This window comes from Schistocerca cancellata, chromosome 2 (assembly GCF_023864275.1).
Source record: "Schistocerca cancellata isolate TAMUIC-IGC-003103 chromosome 2, iqSchCanc2.1, whole genome shotgun sequence".
In the NCBI taxonomy this organism is placed as follows: domain Eukaryota; kingdom Metazoa; phylum Arthropoda; class Insecta; order Orthoptera; family Acrididae; genus Schistocerca; species Schistocerca cancellata.
The window spans coordinates 1117287012-1117308462 of NC_064627.1; the positions used below are offsets into that span (position 1 = coordinate 1117287012).

Sequence of the window (21451 nt, forward strand, 5' to 3'; positions counted from 1 at the left end):
CCAACCAACATTTAAAAGCAAATTAAAAGAATTTCTGAATAACAACTCCTTCTACTCAATAGATGAATTCTTAGACATGAAGTAGTAACTGAAAAAATTAAGTAGTTATTTTGTGTAAAGAAAATTTACGTTAAAGTGGCACGTTCCACATCATTACGAAATGTCGTATCCTTGATCTATGGAACAAGGATTAATGTATGTATGTATTAAGTTGCAGACAGGTACAATTGAGACGCTTACACAAAGCATTCAGCCATAGCCTTCATCAGCAAAAGAGAAACACACACACACACACACACACACACACACACACACACACACACACACACCATCACCATTTTTCTGATGAAGACTGTGGCCAAAAGCTTTGTGTAAGTGTCTTTTAGTTATACCTGTCTGCAAATTAACTTGTCTTCTTTGTGGTAAGTGGCAGTCTGTCTTTTCCTACATTGTAGATATTCCTATGTGGAGTTTCCATTGTTTGATAAATTTTAGGCCTGATGATTGCATTTATTATTTCTAAATAAAGTGAGCACAATGTTTTGCTAATACAACTTCTTCTATCACCATTGGTTATTGCATTATGCGCTATTTCTACTGAATTAATGTAATGGATTCGCACATCTTAAGGTGATAAGCTCATTTCACAATATCATTGACTCAGTTCCATAAAGACTCACGAAATGTTAAAACCATATAATAAAAAAAATTAATCTAATCTTGGATAGGAGTCAGTGGGCTTTCAAAACTTAAAATGGAAATATGTTATGTGTTTTAAATCATAGCAAAATAAGAACTGATTGTGATTAGTACATAGCAAAATATTGTGCACATAATCTAAGTCTCTTCTCCACAAACCAAGGTATGGTTTCAGAATCATACTCCCATCCCTTTCCCATTCCTGTAGAGGGAACTATGGTAGACTGTGTTTCGCATATATGTTGTGGAAACTAACAGGAATTTCATGTTGTCTAGGTGTCTATTTTGCTGTAACCAGTAAACGCACAGTTCTTTTGCCACTTGGAGGACTGGGCAGCTACGGTGTTGTTCAGCTGGCTGATAATGTGCATTTTCCACAGTTTTTCTGACTTTTGTGTAGCGAGTCCTATTGCACATAATTTATACCACTTTATTGCATTTGAAAGATATATTTTTTCCATGAAATGCTCCAAAGAAACATAAAATTATGTCTATAAGATTTTTTTTATATTGAAATTAAAATGTATTGTTTTTTTTGAAACAACAGTTGTTTTGTCTGTAATTTCCCAGATGGAAATAAGATTAGAATCTGTTGGTACTATAAATAAAATTGTTTTAAAATGTGGTTTTCATTATTTAAAATTACTTAGTTGCACTTGGTTTAGTGTGAAAAATTTTGAAGCTTTTTGGAAAATGTAGCCCTACGTCACATTCTTGCAGTAGTACCTGGTATCTCTCCTTCTCAATTTGCCAGATATTGCCTTGCTTCTTTCTACAGAAACTTTGCATCGCCTCTTAGGCTATTTTGACTTTTCTGCAGCTGGAATCAATTTAGGAAAATGTCTTACACTGAGTTATTTACAGGTGAATTGTTTTCAGTGGAAGTTGAGTCAACCAATCCACCTTTGTTCGCCAAAGCCTTTAACCAATTCACTAATGAACTCAAGAAGATGTTTATTAGTAGGCCTCGACTTTTTATGTAGAACATACAAAATTACAACTGTTGTTGTTGTTGTTGTTGTTGTTGTTGTTGTTGTTGCGGTCTTCAGTCCTGAGACTGGTTTGATGCAGCTCTCCATGCTACTCTACCCTGTGCAAGCGTGTTCATCTCCCAGTACCTACTGCAACCTACATCCTTTTGAATCTGCTTAATGTATTCATCTCTTGGTCTCCCTATACAATTTTTACCCTCCACGCTGCCCTCCAATACTAAATTGGTGATCCCTCGATGTCTCAGAACATGTCCTACCAACCGATCCCTTCTTATAGTCAAGTTGTGCCACAAGCTCCTCTTCTCCCCAATTCTATTCAGTATCTCCTCATTAGTTATGTGATCTACCCATCTAATCTTCAGCATTCTTCTGTAGCACCACATTTCGAAAGCTTCTATTCTCTTCTTGTCTAAACTATTTATCGTCCACATTTCACTTCCATACATGGCTACACTCCATACAAATACTTTCAGAAACGACTTCCTGACACTTAAATCTATACTCAATGTTAACAAATTTTTCTTCTTCAGAAACACTTTCCTTGCCATCACCAGTCTACATTTTATATCCTCTCTACTTCGACCATCGTCAGTTATTTTGCTCCCCAAATAGCAAAACTCCTTTACTACTTTAAGTGTCTCATTTCCTAACGTAATTCCCTCAGCATCACCCGACTTAATTCGGCTACATTCCATTATCCTCGTTTTGCTTTTGTTGATGTTCATCTTATACCCTCCTTTCAAGACACTGTCCATTCCGTTCAGCTGCTCTTCCAACTCCTTTGCTGTCTCTGACAGAATTACAATGTCATCGGCAAACCTCAAAAGTTTTTATTTCTTCTCCATGGATTTTAATACCTACTCTGAACTTTTCTTTTGTTTCCTTTATTGCTTGCTCAATATACAGATTGAATAACATCGGGGATAGGCTACAACCCTGTCTCACTCCCTTCCCAACCACTGCTTCCCTTTCATGCCCCTCGACTCTTATAACTGCCATCTGCTTTCTGTACAAATTGTAAATAGCCTTTCGCTCCCTGTATTTTACCCCTGCCACCTTCAGAATTTGAAAGAGAGTATTCCAATCGACATTGTCAAAAGCTTTCTCCAAGCCGACAAATGCTAGAAACGTAGGTTTACCTTTTCTTAATCTTTCTTTTAAGATAAGTCGTAGGGTCAGTATTGCCTCACGTGTTCCAACATTTCTACGGAATCCAAACTGATCTCCCCTGAGGTCGGCTTCTATCAGTTTTTCCATTCGTCTGTAAAGAATTCACGTTAGTATTTTGCAGCTGTGACTTATTAAACTGATAGTTCGGTAATTTTCACATCTGTCAACACCTGCTTTCTTTGGGATTGGAATTATTATATTCTTCTTGAAGTCTGAGGGTATTTCACCTGTCTCATACATCTTGCTCACCAGATGGTAGAGTTTTGTTGGGACTGGCTCTCCCAAGGCTGTCAGTAGTTCTAATGGTATGTTGTCTACTCCGGGGGCCTTGTTTCGACTCAGGTCTTTCAGTGCTCTGTCAAACTCTTTACGCAGTATCATATCTCCCATTCATCTTCATCTACATCCTCTTTCATTTCCATAATATTGTCCTCAAGTACGTCGTCCTTGTATAGACCCTCTATATACTCCTTCCACCTTTCTGCTTTCCCTTCTTTGCTTAGAACTGGGTTTCCATCAAAGCTCTTGATATTCATACAAGTGGTTCTCCTTTCTCCAAAGGTCTCTTTAATTTTCCTGTAGGTAGTATCTATTTTACCCCTAGTGAGATAAGCCTCTACATCCTTACATTTGTCCTCTAGCCATCCCTGCTTAGCCATTTTGCACTTCCTGTCGATCTCATTTTTGAGACGTTTGTATTCCTTTTTGCCTGTTGTAAATTTAATTTACAACTATCATTATGAAAAGGTGAAAAGAAACTTTATTCCACCACTTTATTGACATTCTCTCAGAAGGGTTGACACTAGCCTTGTTTTTGTTGTAATTCAAAGTACAATTAGGTTTAATCTTCTCTGTGATTCCCAACTTCGTTTTGACATTGACGTTAGTTGCCGTCATTTTATGTTTTGTTGTCAAAATAAGTACTTCCCTAGTGTTTTGACACTTCACAAATAGCAGGTCTCATCTATGAAAATAAAGTTCATTTTTTTTCTGTCTCTGTGCTACTTGATCTTTAGCTAGCCCTTTTCTATATCTCAATACTGTAATCACTGCTCTGGTTTTGTTGCTCCATAAATGATGGGAGTAGATCAGTACTAATGTAAAAATGACCTGTGTGTAGAGTATGGCCTTTACCATAGAAACTTTCTCACAGTCTGTTTACTACCTGCAGAATGGTATTATTAGCGTTTACCTGACTACCAGAACATATTTCTCTTTTCAAAATGTGAAACAATTCATGCCATGTTTGTTACACTTAATTTTCATGTAGACTTTGAAATAAGTCTGTTGTGAAATGGGCAGATTTCTTCATCTATAGTGAGATCATCTCCTTTTTTGTTCGCACCTTCACTTTTTGTCACGAATATGTCAAAGATGGGTCGCACCTGATGAATAGGATCATGTACTTCTTGATTTTTTAAAAATTAGTCACATTATCTACGAGATGTAACATTTGCAGAATTGGCAAAAAATGGTCTCATGATAAACACTGTCCTGTGAAGCAGGTCTGCAGACCAGTATTTGGTCATTTTCGGTTTTCTAATGAGGCACTTTTGTAAAACAACACCAAAAAACTTCTACAGTCCACAGAGTTTCACAATACTTGACTCAAGCCAAACAAAATGTGGCTTGAGGTTCCCTGTTGCATTTAGTTTGTCAATATATGTTCTAGAATGGCGATTTGTCTCTCATTTTACCATCTTCAGCAGTTCTTTATAAAAGAAGTAGGTAAAATACTCAAACATGCGAGTGTACTAGTCAATTTGAATTCCACTTGATTCTTCAAAAATTGGAAGCTGTGGAACGGTAGTGTCATTATCTGTCCACTGCCCAGTCAAAGCAGGCAGATTACCAAGTTGAGGCAGAGGGATCTTTGATGCAGTATCAACATCAGCAGCTTCATCATTAGGGCTTGCATCATCACAGATGCCTTCTTTTTCTATAGCACATATCTTAAAAATTAGCTTCCTTGTGTACAGTAGACAATATGTACACTTACAGAAAATATGTGACAAAACAAATAGCTTACCGTTACTGCTTTTTAAACTAGAAATTTGTTCATCAAGTGACGCTGACAACACAGACAACTACTGAGGCCCTTTGCTTTGTGTATGGCCTTCTGAGGCATTGTGTGAAGCAATAAGAAGAATCAGCATGCCGCAAAGCAAGTAACATTCCTGCCAATAAGAGTTACAGGTGCTTCAAGTTGTATTTTTATTGTGGTAGTACAGGCTTCACTGAATACCTTTATGTAGATAACAGAAGTAAAGCAAATGTTGGGATACATTTACAAAGCTGGCTCTTTTTTTCAGAGTAAATCTGCCTGCTGTAGAAGCTATGTCACACATTTCAAAAGTGTTAAGGACCCAACTCTCTCGTACAAAACAGCTTTAAACATGATTATGTTACAGATGAGTTATTGTGTTAAATACTTGATGTTAACAAGTGAGTGAGAAAATTTTTTTAGAAAAGCTTTAAAATTAATGAGTTGTTCTGCCTCAAGGTGTATGCACAGTCTCTCACTGTAATACATGTCTTACTGTGACACCGTAACACAATGTTGCACCTCTTAATAAATAGGTTATGACAGCATTTCCAATTTGATCAATAATTAAACTATTTATTGAAAATCAAATTTTTGTTTCCCCTGAAGCCATTAGATAGGCATCCTGCAGCTGGGACCAGGAGACCATGCTCCGGTTAGCCATGTAGTAATATAGGTTTCGACATCTCTTATTGCCCTATCCATTTGATAATAAAAAATGGAAACCATGTTGTTATCTTCTTAAGTGAAGCAATTTCGAAAGGCAAAATTTAGTACTTTGGCCTCTATTTTATTTCATTCCATTTTGTTGCCGTTGTAACAGTTGATTTGCTTTAAAAAGGACATAGCCAATTTCATTCTTCATCCATGCCCATATCTGAGCTTGTGCTTAATGTGACTTGGCTGTCAAAGGGGCATTAAACCGTAATCTTAATCAAATATGTCTCAAACAGGCATTCTTATTTTTTCTTTGACTTTTCCAGCTTTTCTTTGCCAGTAAGGACTTTTGGTTTCTTTTGAATCTGCTATGCAGTTATCTCTGCTTTTGTAGTAATTTTCTGATATTGTTATTGAACAAAGATGGTTTCTTTCCATCATTTAGCCTACTATCTTTCACTGCACAGACAAATCTAGCACTTTGTTTAAAATACTGTGGGTCCTCCATATTGTTCTTGCAAGAGCTCAGTCATTGATGCTGGCTGTCTAGGCAATTTGTAATCATTTCCTGACACACTTATGAACCAAAAATATTTTACTTCAAGGAAGTATTTTCCTTCAGCGCCAGAAATCAGTGATGCTTCAGTAAGCTTGTGGTGACTATTCTTGTTTGTATGGTCAGTGAATTGAAAGTTTTGGGCTTGCTTGTTGCCATAGAATTGGTTTCCCTCATAAATAATTTATCTAACCATGTGATCAAGTAATGTTTGGAAATCCTTTGCAAAAAGGTTGCAGTGATCTTTGTGTTTACCTCATGTTCTAAATATTTTTGTCTTCCAGTTTATAGTAAATTGTAATATACATTACTGGAATTTTCATGATAATATGCAGATCTTCATGTATGTGTGTTACTTGCTTTAATAAGTGGGAGATAACTCAGGGATGTTACCTTGAACATTCCTGCGGTTGACTAATGCCAGGTGTACATTTTTCTGTTTCTGACTTACTAGGGCATATATTCCCATCCGCTCTTGACCCACTGCTGACTTTGGGTTGTACTTCATTTAAGTGTGTACGGGATGCTAATATGGGTCTTTCTGATTGAATTAAAGGTCCCTCACATTCGTGACATTGGTATTAAGCTGCCCTATTAGCTACCTATGTGTTGTGTATGCTTGTACATTTCAAGGGCACCCTAAAATTGACCAGATAGTGTAGGTTAGGCTGTTCCAGTTCATGTACCTGTTGGTGGGCAGCTGGGCAACCCTGGAACAGATGGTCAGGAGTGGGCAAGCAGATGAAGTGGAGGCAGTAAGCCTGCTGGGGTATAGCTTGTATGATTCTCCTACACTGGCCGAATACCTCCAAGCGGGATTGCCCAAATGGTTTGTGCATTCGCTTAATGTCTGTGGTAGGACCATCTGGTGGGTAGCTGTATTAGCTGTGCCTGCCTGCTAGTGAGTTGTGGGGCACCCATCAATACCCACACCCTATGGGGCAGCCTTGTGACAGCCTCTAATATAAAAAAATCAACAGAGCTTCTCTTTTAAGCTTTCCACCCAGCTCCAGCACAGAGGAACTAAGACCTTATTGGGGACATTTGCAATGTTCCTCAATTTAGATGACAGATTTGCTCATGAGCTATAATTACTGAATATTATGCTCACCTTTTTATTTCTTCATGACCATAAATACCGTATTTACTTGAATCTAAGCCGCACTTTTTTCCGCTTTTTGTAATCCAAAAACCAACTGCGGCTTAGAATCGAGTGCAAAGCAAGCGGAAGTTCTGAAAAATGTTGGTAGGTGCTGCCACAACTAACTTTTGCCGACGAATATATGTAGCGCTACACAGGCATGCTTTGCAGGCACAAAGATAAATACTGGCGCCAAAACCTCTGCGTCAGTAAATAAATTTAAAAAAAGGTGGAAGACGAGATTTTCTCTTCCGCCCAGAGTTTCGACAACTGCATTTTCATACATTATCCAACGAAGTAAATACAAATTCCGTATTGTTCATCTTCGAATGTAGCAACATTTCAATGTACTACGAAAATCCGACTGGCAAGACTGTTTGGGATATTTGACAATATGGCCAACTCTACGTTCTGAATTTTTTCCTGCCTGTGAGAAGAGATGGTTGCTAATAGGAACTTTTATGAACTGTGAATCACGTGCAGTATTCTCTTCACCATAAGAATAATACAGATATAAACATTTTGCCATGTATTGTTTCGTGTTTGCTGCTGTCTCATTTAAATCGTGTCTGCCTAACAAACTACGAAACTAGAGTGAGACAACAGCAAACGCGGAAGAATATACATATCCTGTCATGTTTATATTCGTATTATTCTTATGCCTAATAGTGATGCAGTCAGAAATGAAGCACGGAAATTGACTAGATTTTTAAATCTAAGATGGCTCTAATTTCTGTGCAGAATGTTATGTACTAAAGAGGCAACTGCAAAGATTTTCAAACGGAGAAAAATTTTCGCTAAACTCTCGTTCAGAATTCTATCATACGCAGTATATTATTTGGTTCTTGTTGATCAGTATCAAAGAAAGCAGCAATGTAAGTAACAACAAAATAGCAGTTTCTTGCCATTGTTTCGCTAATGACACTATTCCTATTTTCTTTTTTTTTTTTTTTAAGCGGCGGTAGCGCGCACAAAAGCAAGCCGTGCCGCGAGCGGCGACAGGCCGTAAACACTCATTATCAGAATGCGACAAACAGTGCATGACACAGTACAGTAATGCATTTTCAGCTTAGAGTGACGTAAACACCTATAACAAAGAGAACGGCGCTTATCAGATCAAAGAAAAATAAGCAATCAATTCAAACCAGACGAAGCATGTGAAAAAGGAAGGGTACCCATATAAATACGGACGAAGCGCCTGACGCATAGCAATGGTTACCTGGTAAAGCTTAACTGCTAAGCTTACGACTCGAACCAAACTACTGTAGCTGTATCGTCATTCATTCGACCCAAATTTTGTCTCATATTACAATGGAGCAACTTTGTTTCGATGTGGAGGTGTGGTCTAAAACTTTTCTCACCCCTTGAATTTCGAGTCTCAAATTTTGGGTGCGGCTTAGATTCGGGAAATTTTTTTTTGCTTGATTTCGAGTCTCATTTTTCAGGTGCGGCTTAGATTCGAGTGCGGTTTACATTCGAGTAAATACGGTACTAAAAAGCTCGGACTACTTCTCCTTTTTGGCTGAAAGCTAAAATGTATCGCAGTCTTTATGTTGTGCCTGTCTGCGACTTGACATCTTCTAGTAGCAGTCGATCCTCTTCATGACTTTATTGTATTTCATGTTTCATGTCAACAGTAATTGACTCTCATTTACAGGGCTACTCGGAATTGATTGGGGAACAAGTAAGAAATAATTTTGCACACCTTCTCTTCAACCATATATTGTTTCCAACTAATTTTTGTTTTCATCTGGAGACAGGTCACTGGAACGATAAAACCTGGGTTTGTTCCACCAACAGAGACACTGGAAAAATCTTTGGAAACAAGCGCACTTGATATTACAAAGGAAAGTGATGCATCGCCTGGTACTGATGCTGTATTGGGAACAAATTCCTGTCTTGAAAAAAGTAGGCAGTATTCCGATCTATATTGTCAATACTTTGTTTGTAGATGTATATATTTTAAGAACGTAAAACCTTGTTTTCAGAAACTACAGAAAATCAAGAGAGCAATGACAATACATTGAGTGAGTATCCTGATGATGATTCTACTGACTTTAATGTCAACATAACAGATGAAGAAAAAGAGCGCTTGGCACTAGGTAAGGAACAGCAACATTAAATGTTTTTTTAGAATAACTGCACTTCAATTTAGTTGATGAGGAAAGATTTGCACTAATCAGTCACTATTTACTACCATAAAGAATTTTAAGGTGGAACTAATAAATTAAAATGAAGAAAGGCAACCACTGACATAAAGTTTATTAATGTGTTACTTATGTTTACATGCCATACATCTGTCTGCTACAGGTCAAGTCATTGTTTAGCTTTTCAAATCTATTTTATTAACTGTTACCAGTTTAGGATGTTTTCACACTTGTGTACATGAGGTGCTAATTTAATTATATTATATTATATTATATTTGGATATGGAGGTAGAAATGAAGAAGGGGAAAGACTCCTGGATTTGTGCCAGAGGAATGGAATGAAAATAGCAAACAGCTGGTTTATGAAGAGAGAAAGTCATGTTATCACCAGATACAGTTGGGATGGAAGAACGAAGAGTGTAATTGATTATATTCTAGTAGATAGGGAATGGGGAGAGAAAGTAACAAATGTGAAGGTAATTCCAAGTGTGAGTGCTGATGGAGACCATAGATTACTGGTGGGACAATGGAAAATGAATCAGTGTGTGAAAAATAGAAAACAGAAGAAAGTGACGAGGATACGGGATTGGAAATTGAAGGAGAGTGAATGTGCTGAGAAGTACAGAGAATTAATAACACAAAAATTTCCAAAAGAAGTTTTCTGCGATGTAGAAAAAGAATGGAGTTTATTCAAAGACACTTTAGTCGAAGCAGCACAAAAAGTATGTGGCAGAACATCTGGAAAGGAAAAAATAAGACAGACAAGTTGGTGGGATGATACCACAATCCAAGCAGTTAGAAGAAAAAATGGAGCATGGAGAAAATGGTGGAAAACTAAAAATGACGAAGACCATAAAAGATATATAGAGGAAAAGAAGAAGTGCAAAGAAATAGTGGAAACAGCAAAGAAAAAGGCATGGGAAGAGTTTACAAAAAAACTTGAAGAAGATGTGAAGAGCAATAAGAAAATGTTCTATAAAATGATGAAAAATAAAAGGAAAGCTTCTGAAGTACCAGTAAAGATGGAAACAGAGGACGGTACCATTATTGAAGATCCAGGGAATATAAAAGATCTCTGGAAAGAACATTTTAAGAAGCTGTTAAACGCTGAGGACCAGGTACATGAGGAAACAACAAATAATGGAGAAATTGAGAGAAGTTGGGAAGCAGAATTAGGACAAATTACACAGGAAGAAATGGAAAAAGCTGTGAAGAAGATGAATGGGGGGAAAGCCCCAGGACCTGATGAAGTATCAGTGGACATGATAAGAGCAGCAGGTCCAGTGGGAATGCAGTGGCTGTATAGAGTACTATCAAGCGTGTGGAGAAATAGTAAAATACCTGGCGACTGGAGAACAGGAGACATTGTTCCCATCTTCAAGAAAGGCAATAAAAGACTTTGTAAAAACTACAGAGGAATAACCCTCATGAGTCATACAGCCAAGATTTTTGAAAGAATTTTACTAAATCGAATAAGCGAAAAGATAGAAAAGGAGCTGAGTAAAGAACAGCATGGGTTTAGGAAAGGAAGGAGCACAATCAACCTGATATTTTCTATCCGTCAACTGATGGAAAAAAGTTGGGAGTATAACAAAAGGGTGATAATGGTTTTTATAGACATAGAAAAGGCATATGACTCAGTTGACAGGGAAAGACTCTGGGAAGAACTGAAGAAGATAGATATAGAAGATGGATACATTAATGTTATAAAGACAATGTACAGAGGCCACAATTGTAGAATTAGAACACCATTGGGGAACTCTGAATACTTCGAAATAAGACAAGGACTTAAGCAAGGAAGTATTCTATCTCCTGCGCTTTTTAATGTTGTGATGGAGGGAATGGATAGGGCAGTTAAAGATATAGTAAAAGAAAAAGACAAAAAGATGATTTTTGCAGATGATATGGTAATATGGGGTGATAAAGAAGTAGATGTACAGTTACAGCTTGATGCGTGGAAGGAAATAATGAAAAGGTATGGATTAAGAATAAATAAAGATAAGAGTGAAGTAATGGTATTTGGAAGAGAGAAAGGAATCAATGGAAATATTACCTTGAATGGAGAACCCCTCAAAGTGGTAGAAAGTTTCACTTATTTAGGGAGTGAAATATCTAGGGATGGAAGAATAACTAACGAAATTAATAGGAGGTTACAGAAGGGAGGCAATTTCTACCAAACAATAAAACATCTGATTTGGAATAATGAAGTTTCAGAAAGAGCAAAACTCCTGACGTATAAGAATTATTACTTCCCTATTGTCACCTATGGTGGAGAAACATGGACAATGAAAGAAAGGGACTGGAGCAGACTGCAAGCAGGGGAAATAAATTTCTCAGAGCAGTTAAGGGAAAAACAAGAATGGACAGAGTAAGGAATGTAGAGATTAGAAAGGACCTCAAACAAGAAAGTATGAGAGAAGAAATTGAAAGAAAGAGATTAAGATGGTATGGGCATGTTAAGAGGATGCATGGGCAGAGACTCCCCAAAATTATGGAAGAACTAAAGATGGATGGGAAACGACCTAGAGGGCGCCCAAGAACACGGTGGAAAATGGGAGTGAGAATATCTGTTGAAAGGAGAGGTGTGACCTGGCAGCAAGTGGAGGAAGAAAAGTGGTGGGAGGACCGAGCCAAATGGAGAGGACTCGTCAGCACCCAGACCCGGCAGTAGCTGGAGCGGGATTCGGATATAGATAGATAGATAGATAGATAGTAGCAAATAGAATTCCAGATGCTCTCCCTCCATATGTGTGTATTGCTCTTTGAAACACTTAGTTGGAACACAATAATTTGTCCCATCAAACAGGAACTGAAACTTAAAATGGATGTTGACATTATTGACTTTTCACACACCTCTGAGAAGAAAGTATTGGTATGGAGTGATACGCATAACTTCTATTAACTGTTGTGTGGTAAATCTAAATATGTACTTAGTTTCTGTAGGTGGATGTGAAACAACTGACACTAAAGAATGAGTAAATAAATTTGGAAACCTAAGCATTGAATTTTTACAGCACGACCTCCTTCAATAATATACTTTGCAGTTACTGTGTTCTTTAAACATCTTGAATTTAAGTTGACATGGATAATATTCAAGATAAGTTTATAGTGCCATGTATGTTTGGTGATATTCAGTAATTGGTACATTATTTCTCATGTGTTTAACTGGCATAGTGACAAGCAGTCATAATAAATTGAACTGAAGAGCATATGTAACAAAATTTGATTTTTTTTAAACTGATAGCTGGATTGTAATTCCATGCGCTGTGCAGATGAGTCACATGTACATCCTCTGGGACACGGTAGCGCTAACTGTTGATTGTCTTGTCGGCCATGCAGCACCATATGTTTACCATGAAGGAGTTGCCGAGAGAACTGATGAAATTTGTAGCTTTTTGTTGGACTACATTCAAAAAAATATTAAAGAGCAAGATTGCAGCATCTGATACTGTTCAGTGACACATGTCCTGTGCAAAATAGAAATCATACACTGGTGCATTTTCAGCTTAATATATTTGATAACGATATATTGAAAACTATAACCCGCTATTTCCATGTTTTAGGATATTCCTTTCTTCCCTGTGAGAAGGCTATTAAAATGGTTCAACAGGAGAATTGACAGAATATATCCAGTGGAAAAATACTGTGAACTTTTGAAAAAGAACTGTGTGTGGGGATGTTTCTGTGTCATTCAAGAAATGGTGGGCCCAGGCACTAGAAAAAATGTCTTATCAGATGAGACAGCAGGAAGTGGTATTCCTAAGGAAAATAAAATTACTTTTCAGGTACATCTTAAGTAAAAGAAATTTGTATGTTTTCCTCAGCGGCGAGCAATTGTCAGAAGCAAGGGTATTGTCAGGAATGACCCAGGGAAGTGTGATAGAACTACTGTTATTTTCTATATACATAAATGATCTTGTGAACAGGGTAGGCAGCAGCTTGCAATTGTTTGCTGATGATGCGGTGGTGTATGGCAAGGTGTTGAAGATGAGTGACTGTAGTATATAATCTGAGATAACTTAGACATAATTTCTAGTTGAAGTGATGGAATGGCAGCTAGATCTAAATCTAAAAGCATGTACATTAATGCAGATGAGTAGAAAAAAACAAATCCATAATGTTTGGGTACAGCATTAGTATTATCCTGCATGACATAGTCATGTCATTTAAAAACTGGGCATGACATTGCAAAGCATTATGAAATGGAATGAGCATGTCAGGATTGTGGTAAGGGAGGTGAATGGTTAACTTTGGTTTATTGGGAAAATTTTAGGAAAGTGAAGTTCATCTACAAAGCAGTCTGCATATAGGACACTAGTGCAACCCATTCTTGAGTACTACTTGAGTTTTTGGGATCCACAGTCACATCCTATATTCTAGCAAATAATTTTTCCCTTTTACATATTTTTGCCTTATTTGTATGGAATTCCCATGTACATTATTTCCCTTTTTGTTGTGAAGAATATAAAAGATAGTAGGTGCATGTATCCCGACTACCGTATTTACTCGAATCTAAGCCGCACTTTTTTTCCGGTTTTTGTAATCCAAAAAACTGCCTGCAGCTTAGAATCGAGTGCAAAGTAAGCGGAAGTTCTGAAAAATGCTGGTAGGTGCTACAACTAACTTCTGCTGTTGAATATATGTAGTGCTACACAGGCATACTTTGCAGGCACAAAGATAAATACTGGCGCCAGAATCTCTGTGTCAGTAAATAAATTAAAAGAAAAGGTGGAAGAACGTAAACATTATGCCATGTATTCTTTCGTGTTTGCTGCTATCTCATTTAAATCCTGCCTGCCTAATAAACTATGAAACTAGAGGGAGACAACAGCAAATGCGGAAGAATATACATATCATGTCATGTTTATATTCATATTATTCTTATTCTGAATAGTGATAGTCAGAAATGAAGCACGGCAACTGGCTAGATTTTTAAATCTAAGATTACTAATTTCTGTGCAGAATGTAATGTACTAAAGAGGCGTCTGCAAAGATTTTCAAACGGAGAAAAATTTTCGCTTAACTCTCGTTCAGAACATCCTCTATCATACGTAGTTTATTATCTGGTTCTTGTTGATCATTATCAAAGAAAGCAGCAGTGTTAGTAACAACAAATAGCAGTCTCTTGCCGTTGTTTTGCTTATGAGACTTTTTTTTTTTTTTTTTTAATTATAAGCCGCAGTAGCGCGCACAAAAGCAAACCATGCTGTGAGCGGCGACAGGTCGTAAACGCTCATTATCAGAATTTGACAAACAATGCATGACACAGTACAATCGTGTATTTTGAGCTTCGTGTGACGTAGACACCTATAACAAAGAGAATGTCACTTATCAGATCAAAGCAAAACAAGCAATCGATTCAAACCAGATAAAGGACATGAAAAAGGAAGGGTAGGGTACCCGTATAAATACGGGCAGAGCGCCTGAACATAGCAATGGCTATTTGGTAAAGCTTACCTGTTAAGCCTATGACTCAAACCAAACTACTGTAGCTGTATCTTCATCCATTCGACCTAAATTGTCTCTTGTTACAATGGACCAACTTTGTTTCGATTTGGAGGTGCAGTCTAAAACTTTTCTCTCCTCTTGAATTTTGAGTCTCAAATTTCAGGTGCAGCTTAGATTCGGGAAAAATTTTTTTCCTTGATTTCGAGTATTATTTTTCAGGTGCGGCTTAGATTCGAGTAAATACAGTATATCCTGGTTGCTCATATGTAACAGTCCTTTTGTGCCTATGCATCATTAATTATAAGAGCATAAATTTTCTCAAATTTGTCGAGATAAAGAATATTTACTTCCATCATTGCCATAAGGAGTGACATGCTTACATTGTAAACTACAACCTCTTTACAACTTCAGATCTCAGATTTCTGGAAATTCAACATGTAAAGAATGTGAATGTAAGTCTATTATGCTTCAACTATTTTGGAGAACACTTCCTCCTTCTGTTATTCCTAACTTCTTTTATATCTCTTGCCTGCTTTTCCTTGCCATGTTGTAAGTTACATATTAGAAAAATCTAATAAAATGCCTACTCTTACTGTATTCTTCCTAAGTTTGTTACTTTATTTTTTATTGATAAAATTCGTGTGCTTTTCTAGAGATATACAGCTGCAGGACAATTTTCTCTCTGGACTCAAGCTTTGCCTTTAATTATATGCTTGTCCATCACATCTTTCTTCACTTGTAGTGCATTTACTCCACAACATTCTTCTCCCTGTTTTGTGATGAGCCTAACTTATTTATTGCTTCTAAATACATCATCTGTGTCTGTTAACTTTTATAGGTTGTAAAAACAATGATGTGATCTGTGGAAAAAAGGGCTCCAGTGATAGAATAATTTGAATGAGTAAAACGGAATAATAGAATAGATACTCCAGTTGTAGAAGTAAGAAAAATAAAATTAAGAATGAGTGTGAGAGGATCGAAGAAATAAAGAAGACAGATCCCCAAAGACAGATTTCCATACCAACTATGAACCTAGTGGTAGTCAGTCTGCATAATCTGCAAAGGTAGCAGATTCTCCTGAGGACTTTGATTTCTTTAACATATTCATATTGCATAATATAGTGTATTTACTGTGTGACATGCTCCAATTTTTGTACTACTGTGGTATTACTGCCGCTGCTCCAATGATAATGTTTAACTCACTCATCCCAGCTGATTCATTAGAGTTGAATGCATGATTCACTTTGTTTGTAACATAATCTAAAATTTAAATAAGGACAGAAGCTGACATAATGAAGTAAATTTTGTGCCAAACCTGGGACTTGAACCCAGGTCTCCTGCTTCCTAGGTGAAATGTGCCACCCACTACACATCCTAGCATTGTGGCTAACAGAGCTGTACAGAATACACTAGTCCAGTCCCCTCTCTAACACAAACTTTAGTTCATACCTCAGCTCATTGTGGTGTTTCCCCTTTTCAAATTGTCAGTATTGCCGAAGCTCTCCGATATTGGAGTTGCACCTCAGCTTTGTACATAATGGGGAAATCCTCCGTGTACCTCAGGCATAGGTGATCTACTGTTTTGATGGAAATACATTTACTTTCCTTGAGACATATTCAGTCTCAATTTTATTTTTGCTATGGATAGGAAAGGGGGAAACAAGATGGGCTGCAGTGTGAATTGAAGTTTATGTTAGGGAGGGGATTGGACGAGGGCATTCTGTTCAGCTGTGTTAGCCAAAATGTCAGTGTGGTGTATTGGATATCAGATCTGCCTAGTATGCAGGAGACTCTGATTCAATTCCTGGCCTTGACACAAATTTTCATTCATTGCTTCAGCTTCTGTCTACATTTACATCTGCATAGATACTCCACAATCCACTGTATGTCATGTGGCAGAGGGTACCCCATACCACTACTGAGCTTCTCCCTTCCTGCTCCACTCACAGATAGAGTGAGGGGAAAAATGGCTGTCTGCATGCCTCTTTATGAGCCCTAATTTCTCATATCTTATCTTTTTTATGATGAAGGCGCAATGTATGATGAAGGCAGTAGAATTGTTCAACAGTCATCTTCAGATGCTGGTTCTCTAAATTTTGTGAATAATGTTCCTCGAAAAGGATGTTGTCTTCTCACCAGGAATTCCCATTTGAGTTCTGGAAGCATGTCCATGACACATGTGTGTTGTTCGAACATACCAGCATCAAGTCTAGCATTCCACTGAATGGCTGGTAAGGATCCCAAAAGTTCAAGAAGTACTCAAGAATAGGTCGTGCTGGTGTCATATCTGCGATCTCCTTTGCAGATGAACTACCCTTTCCCAGAATTCTCCCAATAAACCAAAGTCAACCATTCACAATCGTCACATGCTCATTCCAGCTCGTATAGCTTTTTGCAATATTATGTCCAGATATTTAAATGACACGACTGTGTCAGGAGGGACACTACTACATTATGGGTTTATTTTTCCTTGCCATTCTGACACCAACTGGAAATTTTGTCTGATTCATCTTGCGTCCTCCTACAGTCACTCAACTTCAACTCCTTCCCTTATACCACAGCATCACCAGCAAACAGCAGCAGATTGCTGCCCACCCTACCCTCCAAATCATTTCTCTATATAGAGATATTATATCACACTTCCCTGTGGCAGTCTTGATGATACCCTCGTCTTAAATGATCACTTGCCATAGTCTAGGACAACATATTGGGTTCTATAACTTACGAGTCTTTGAATCACTCAATATCTGTGAACTCATTCCATGTGCTTGTACCTTCTTTATCAGCCTGCAATGGGGCCCCATGTCAAATACTGTCCAGAAATCTAGAAATATGGAATCTGTCTGTAGAACTTCATCCATGGTTCACAGCATATCGTAAGAGAAAAGGGCAAGCTGAGTTTCACAAGAGCTATGCTTTCTAAAACCATGCTGATTCGTGGATGTAAGATTCTGTCTCAAGAGAATTTATTATTTTCAAACTCAGAATATATTCAAGAATTCTGTAGCAAACTGATGTTAACAATATTGGTCTATACTTTTGTGGGTCCGTTCCTGTACTCTTCTTATGTACAGCATTCACCTGTGATTTTCCCAGTTGCTTGGGACTTCAAGCTGGACAACAGAGTCACGATAAATGCAAGCTAAGTATGGGCCATTGCCTTAGAATACTCATTGTAAAAACGAATTGGGATTCCAACCTGACGTGGTGACATTTGTTTCCAACTCTTTCAGTTGTTTGTGTGTGCCAGGGATGCATATTACTGTGTCGTCCGTATGGGAGTCAGTTCAGTGGTCAAATGATAGTATGTTTGTATGATTCTTGTGTGTGAATGATTTCCTGAATGCGAAATTTAAAATGTCCTCTTGTTTTGCTGCCTTCAGTTGCCACACCAGACTAGTCAACAGGGACTTATGACCACAGCAGTTGAGTCCCATAGTGCTCAGAGCCATTTGAACCACTAGTCAACAAGTGACTATAGCGACGTTAGTAGTTGTATATTTCATGTATAGATCTTTTCATAGATGCACGAAGTTTACAATCTGCTTAAACTTTGCTCATAATTTCTGTATGTCCACCTTACTGGAACTAAGTGATGTCAGTTCACTGTCTAAGAGAGATACTAATATTAACAGAATCTTCCGTCGGTTCTTGGTAGAACAACATTATAATAATAAATGAAAAGCACCAGTTTGCTTTTGTTCTTCAATATTACTTTTATTGCTAATCGGTTTTCGGTCTGAAAATGGCCTTGTAAGCCGTAAACCGGTTAGCAATAAGAGATACTAATAACTTCTTATCTGCTCTTTCTAGCAGAGATACTCTTCTAACCTTTTTAACTGAATTATAACTTTCGTAACCATAGTTACTATAATGACAGCAAGATCACTAATCCATGTTTCTATATTGAAATTGTCGATAAGGTCTGGCCTATTTGCAGCTACAAAGTCTAAGATATTTCCATTGTGTGTGGTCTGTTGAACTAGCTGCTCAAGACAGTTTTCAGAACGCATGTTCAAAAGTGCTTTGCATGACTCTTTGTACCCCGTGCACTGAATCCATAGATGTCCCAGTCTATACTCGGCAGGTTAAAGTTTCCTCCAACTAATATTGCATAATCTGGGTATTTGTGCACTAATGAGTGTAGATTTTCTTTGAATGTCTCTACAACTGGCGCAGCCAAAATGGGTGGCCATTAAAAACCTCCAACAATTAACTTGGTTTCACCTAGACCTATTATATGCAGCCATATAACTTCACTGTTGTGTCCTCTAATCTCTCTCTCCAGTATATGTTCCATGACTGGTTAACTATCTCGGATATTTCCATTTCGGGTTGTAGCCAGCTCCCACTTCCGAGAATAATTTGAGGGTGAGAACAGTAAATTTAGGAACTTGGTTGCAAATACTTTGACAATTTACTGATAATATTTTGACAGTCGAAGAGTCTTAACTCTGAATGTGAGGTGACTTCCCTTGCTGCATATCAGCTGGCAAATATATCAGAATATCCTTATGGAAGATAAAATTGAGAATGGATATGTCTCTAGGAAAATGTGTTTACATCAGATCAAGTAATCTAAAATGTCTCCATTAGCTATAACTGAGCGTTGAATGAAAGTTAATACAGGTATAAAACCTTCATTAGTTATCAAAAAATGACATGAATAATTAATGAAGTAACAAATATAACTAAATGTGTTTGTACCATCACTTACTTTAATAGCCAGTTTCAATAATGAATATCAGATTTGAAACACAGCAATGCTTTAGCACCTGTGAGTAATTTGTACAACATTAGGCTTATGCTCTGCTTCTTAAACAGCAATTATATTTAATGTTCAGTTTTCTGCTAGAACAGATGAAAATGAACGAACATCTAATAACATTCTTTAAGTTATATAAATAAGTAAAACTTTTGCATCTCTTTCATTTACAAACAAATAAACAAAAAAAAAAAAAAAAAAAGCTAAATTTGCTCCTGTCAGTCATTGAAGTAAATATAATCATATAACTAAAATACACAAAATAAATAAATAAAATAAATTTTTTTTTGCCCAGCTTTGTTTCTGGTAAAATGAGGCATACCGCATCCGTAATGATCTTTAGCTGCCCTAAAAATAATATATAACAACCTTCACCTGGATTAGACAAGAAAATGTATTATAAATCTTTCCTGTCTTATCTTTCTGTTAATTATAACAACAAAAACAATCAATTATTCACAAAACTATTTAATTGGATTGATAAAAAAATTCTTTCCTTCTCACCTACATCTACATCTACATTTATACTCCGCAAGCCACCCAACGGTGTGTGGCGGAGGGCACTTTACGTGCCAGTGTCATTACCTCCCTTTCCTGTTCCAGTCGCGTATGGTTCGCGGGAAGAACGACTGTCTGAAAGCCTCTGTGCGTGCTCGAATCTCCCTAATTTTACATTCGTGATCTCCTCAGGAGGTATAAGTAGGGGGAAGCAATATATTCGATACCTCATCCAGAAATGCACCCTCTCGAAACCTGGCGAGCAAGCTACACCGCGATGCAGAGCGCCTCTCTTGCAGACCCCATATGGTAAGTCTCCCCTGACCTGTTGGTTCTGGGTGACTTTCCTGAAATCTACCCCTTTTCCTAGATCACTCCAGTGCTTTGCCTTCACCCCCCTTCCTTCCCCCTTCAAGAACTTCTGCCTGAAGAAGGAACCACTGGCTCAGAAAGCTTGCCAGTTACAACTGTTTTTTATGTGTGTGTACTGCTGCCACTTGTTTTATCTATCCAATTAAATAATTTCTGTTAATTATGATATTTCTTATTGGAAAGTATCGTGCATCTGTGTAACTTAGAATATGTGATGCAGCAGAAAATTCTGTACTAATTAACTTGCCTTCTTTCATCAATGATAAATAATATAACTGCATAATTAATTATGCAATTATTATGCCAATTTTACCTGTGGAAAACCATAAAGTACACATACTTGTTATTAATCTTATAATACAAACAAACATTAGTGTTGTTATGTGTACTTATCGTGTAGTCGGTCAATCAGCCACTGCCCTCGGATACAAGACTTCGCTGCCATCTACAGTGGTTAGGGAGAGAGGTAATGTGAATTGTTCAGTCTGGACGTAGTCATGCTAATGCAGGTTTAGCTGCACCAGAAATTGTAGGTCCAGTAACACATGCAGGTATGGATACGTGTGGGATAAGAAATATTGTGGCTGCTCTGGAACATTAGTTCAAAGTTAATTCCTTTGAGTTCTTAGTGTATGGCTTGATATTTACCTTGTCTACCCTGTGTGGTGGCCTGCGTTAGGATGGGTGCGCGAGAGTTATGAGATCCTTCCTGTTTCCATTTGAATCAGCTTGTAGAACCGAAACTGCCCAGACCAGTGTAGGGAAGGAAGCAAGGTGGTAGTGCGTGGTTGCTTTCAGTGGGCCCTGTGGCCAGTTCCATGGCGAAGCTTTTTTCGCTGGACAATTGTAGAGGAACTGAAACTGGAGGCTGAGGTGGTGAGGAAATTCAGGGAGCAGGCTGCATTGATACTGGAACTGGCAGCCTTGGCAGAACTAGGTCGATGTCCATGATCTAGAGAAAG

The 21451-nt window shown here is 37.7% G+C and overlaps 1 protein-coding gene across 6 annotated transcripts in view; it reads left to right on the top strand.

Moving 5' to 3' along the window:
• LOC126163154 (protein CLEC16A homolog) overlaps nt 1–21451 on the top strand; it is a 212618-nt gene that overhangs the window by 52269 nt on the left and 138898 nt on the right. For all 6 annotated transcript variants that reach the window (XR_007535169.1, XR_007535168.1, XM_049920088.1 and 3 more), the window contains exons 8-9: nt 9020–9167; nt 9248–9361. Coding sequence is in view for 4 of the 6 variants with exons in the window: in XM_049920088.1 (XP_049776045.1) it covers nt 9020–9167; nt 9248–9361 (262 nt within the window). In the remaining 2 variants the exon portion in view is untranslated. The remainder of the gene's footprint in view (nt 1–9019; nt 9168–9247; nt 9362–21451) is intronic.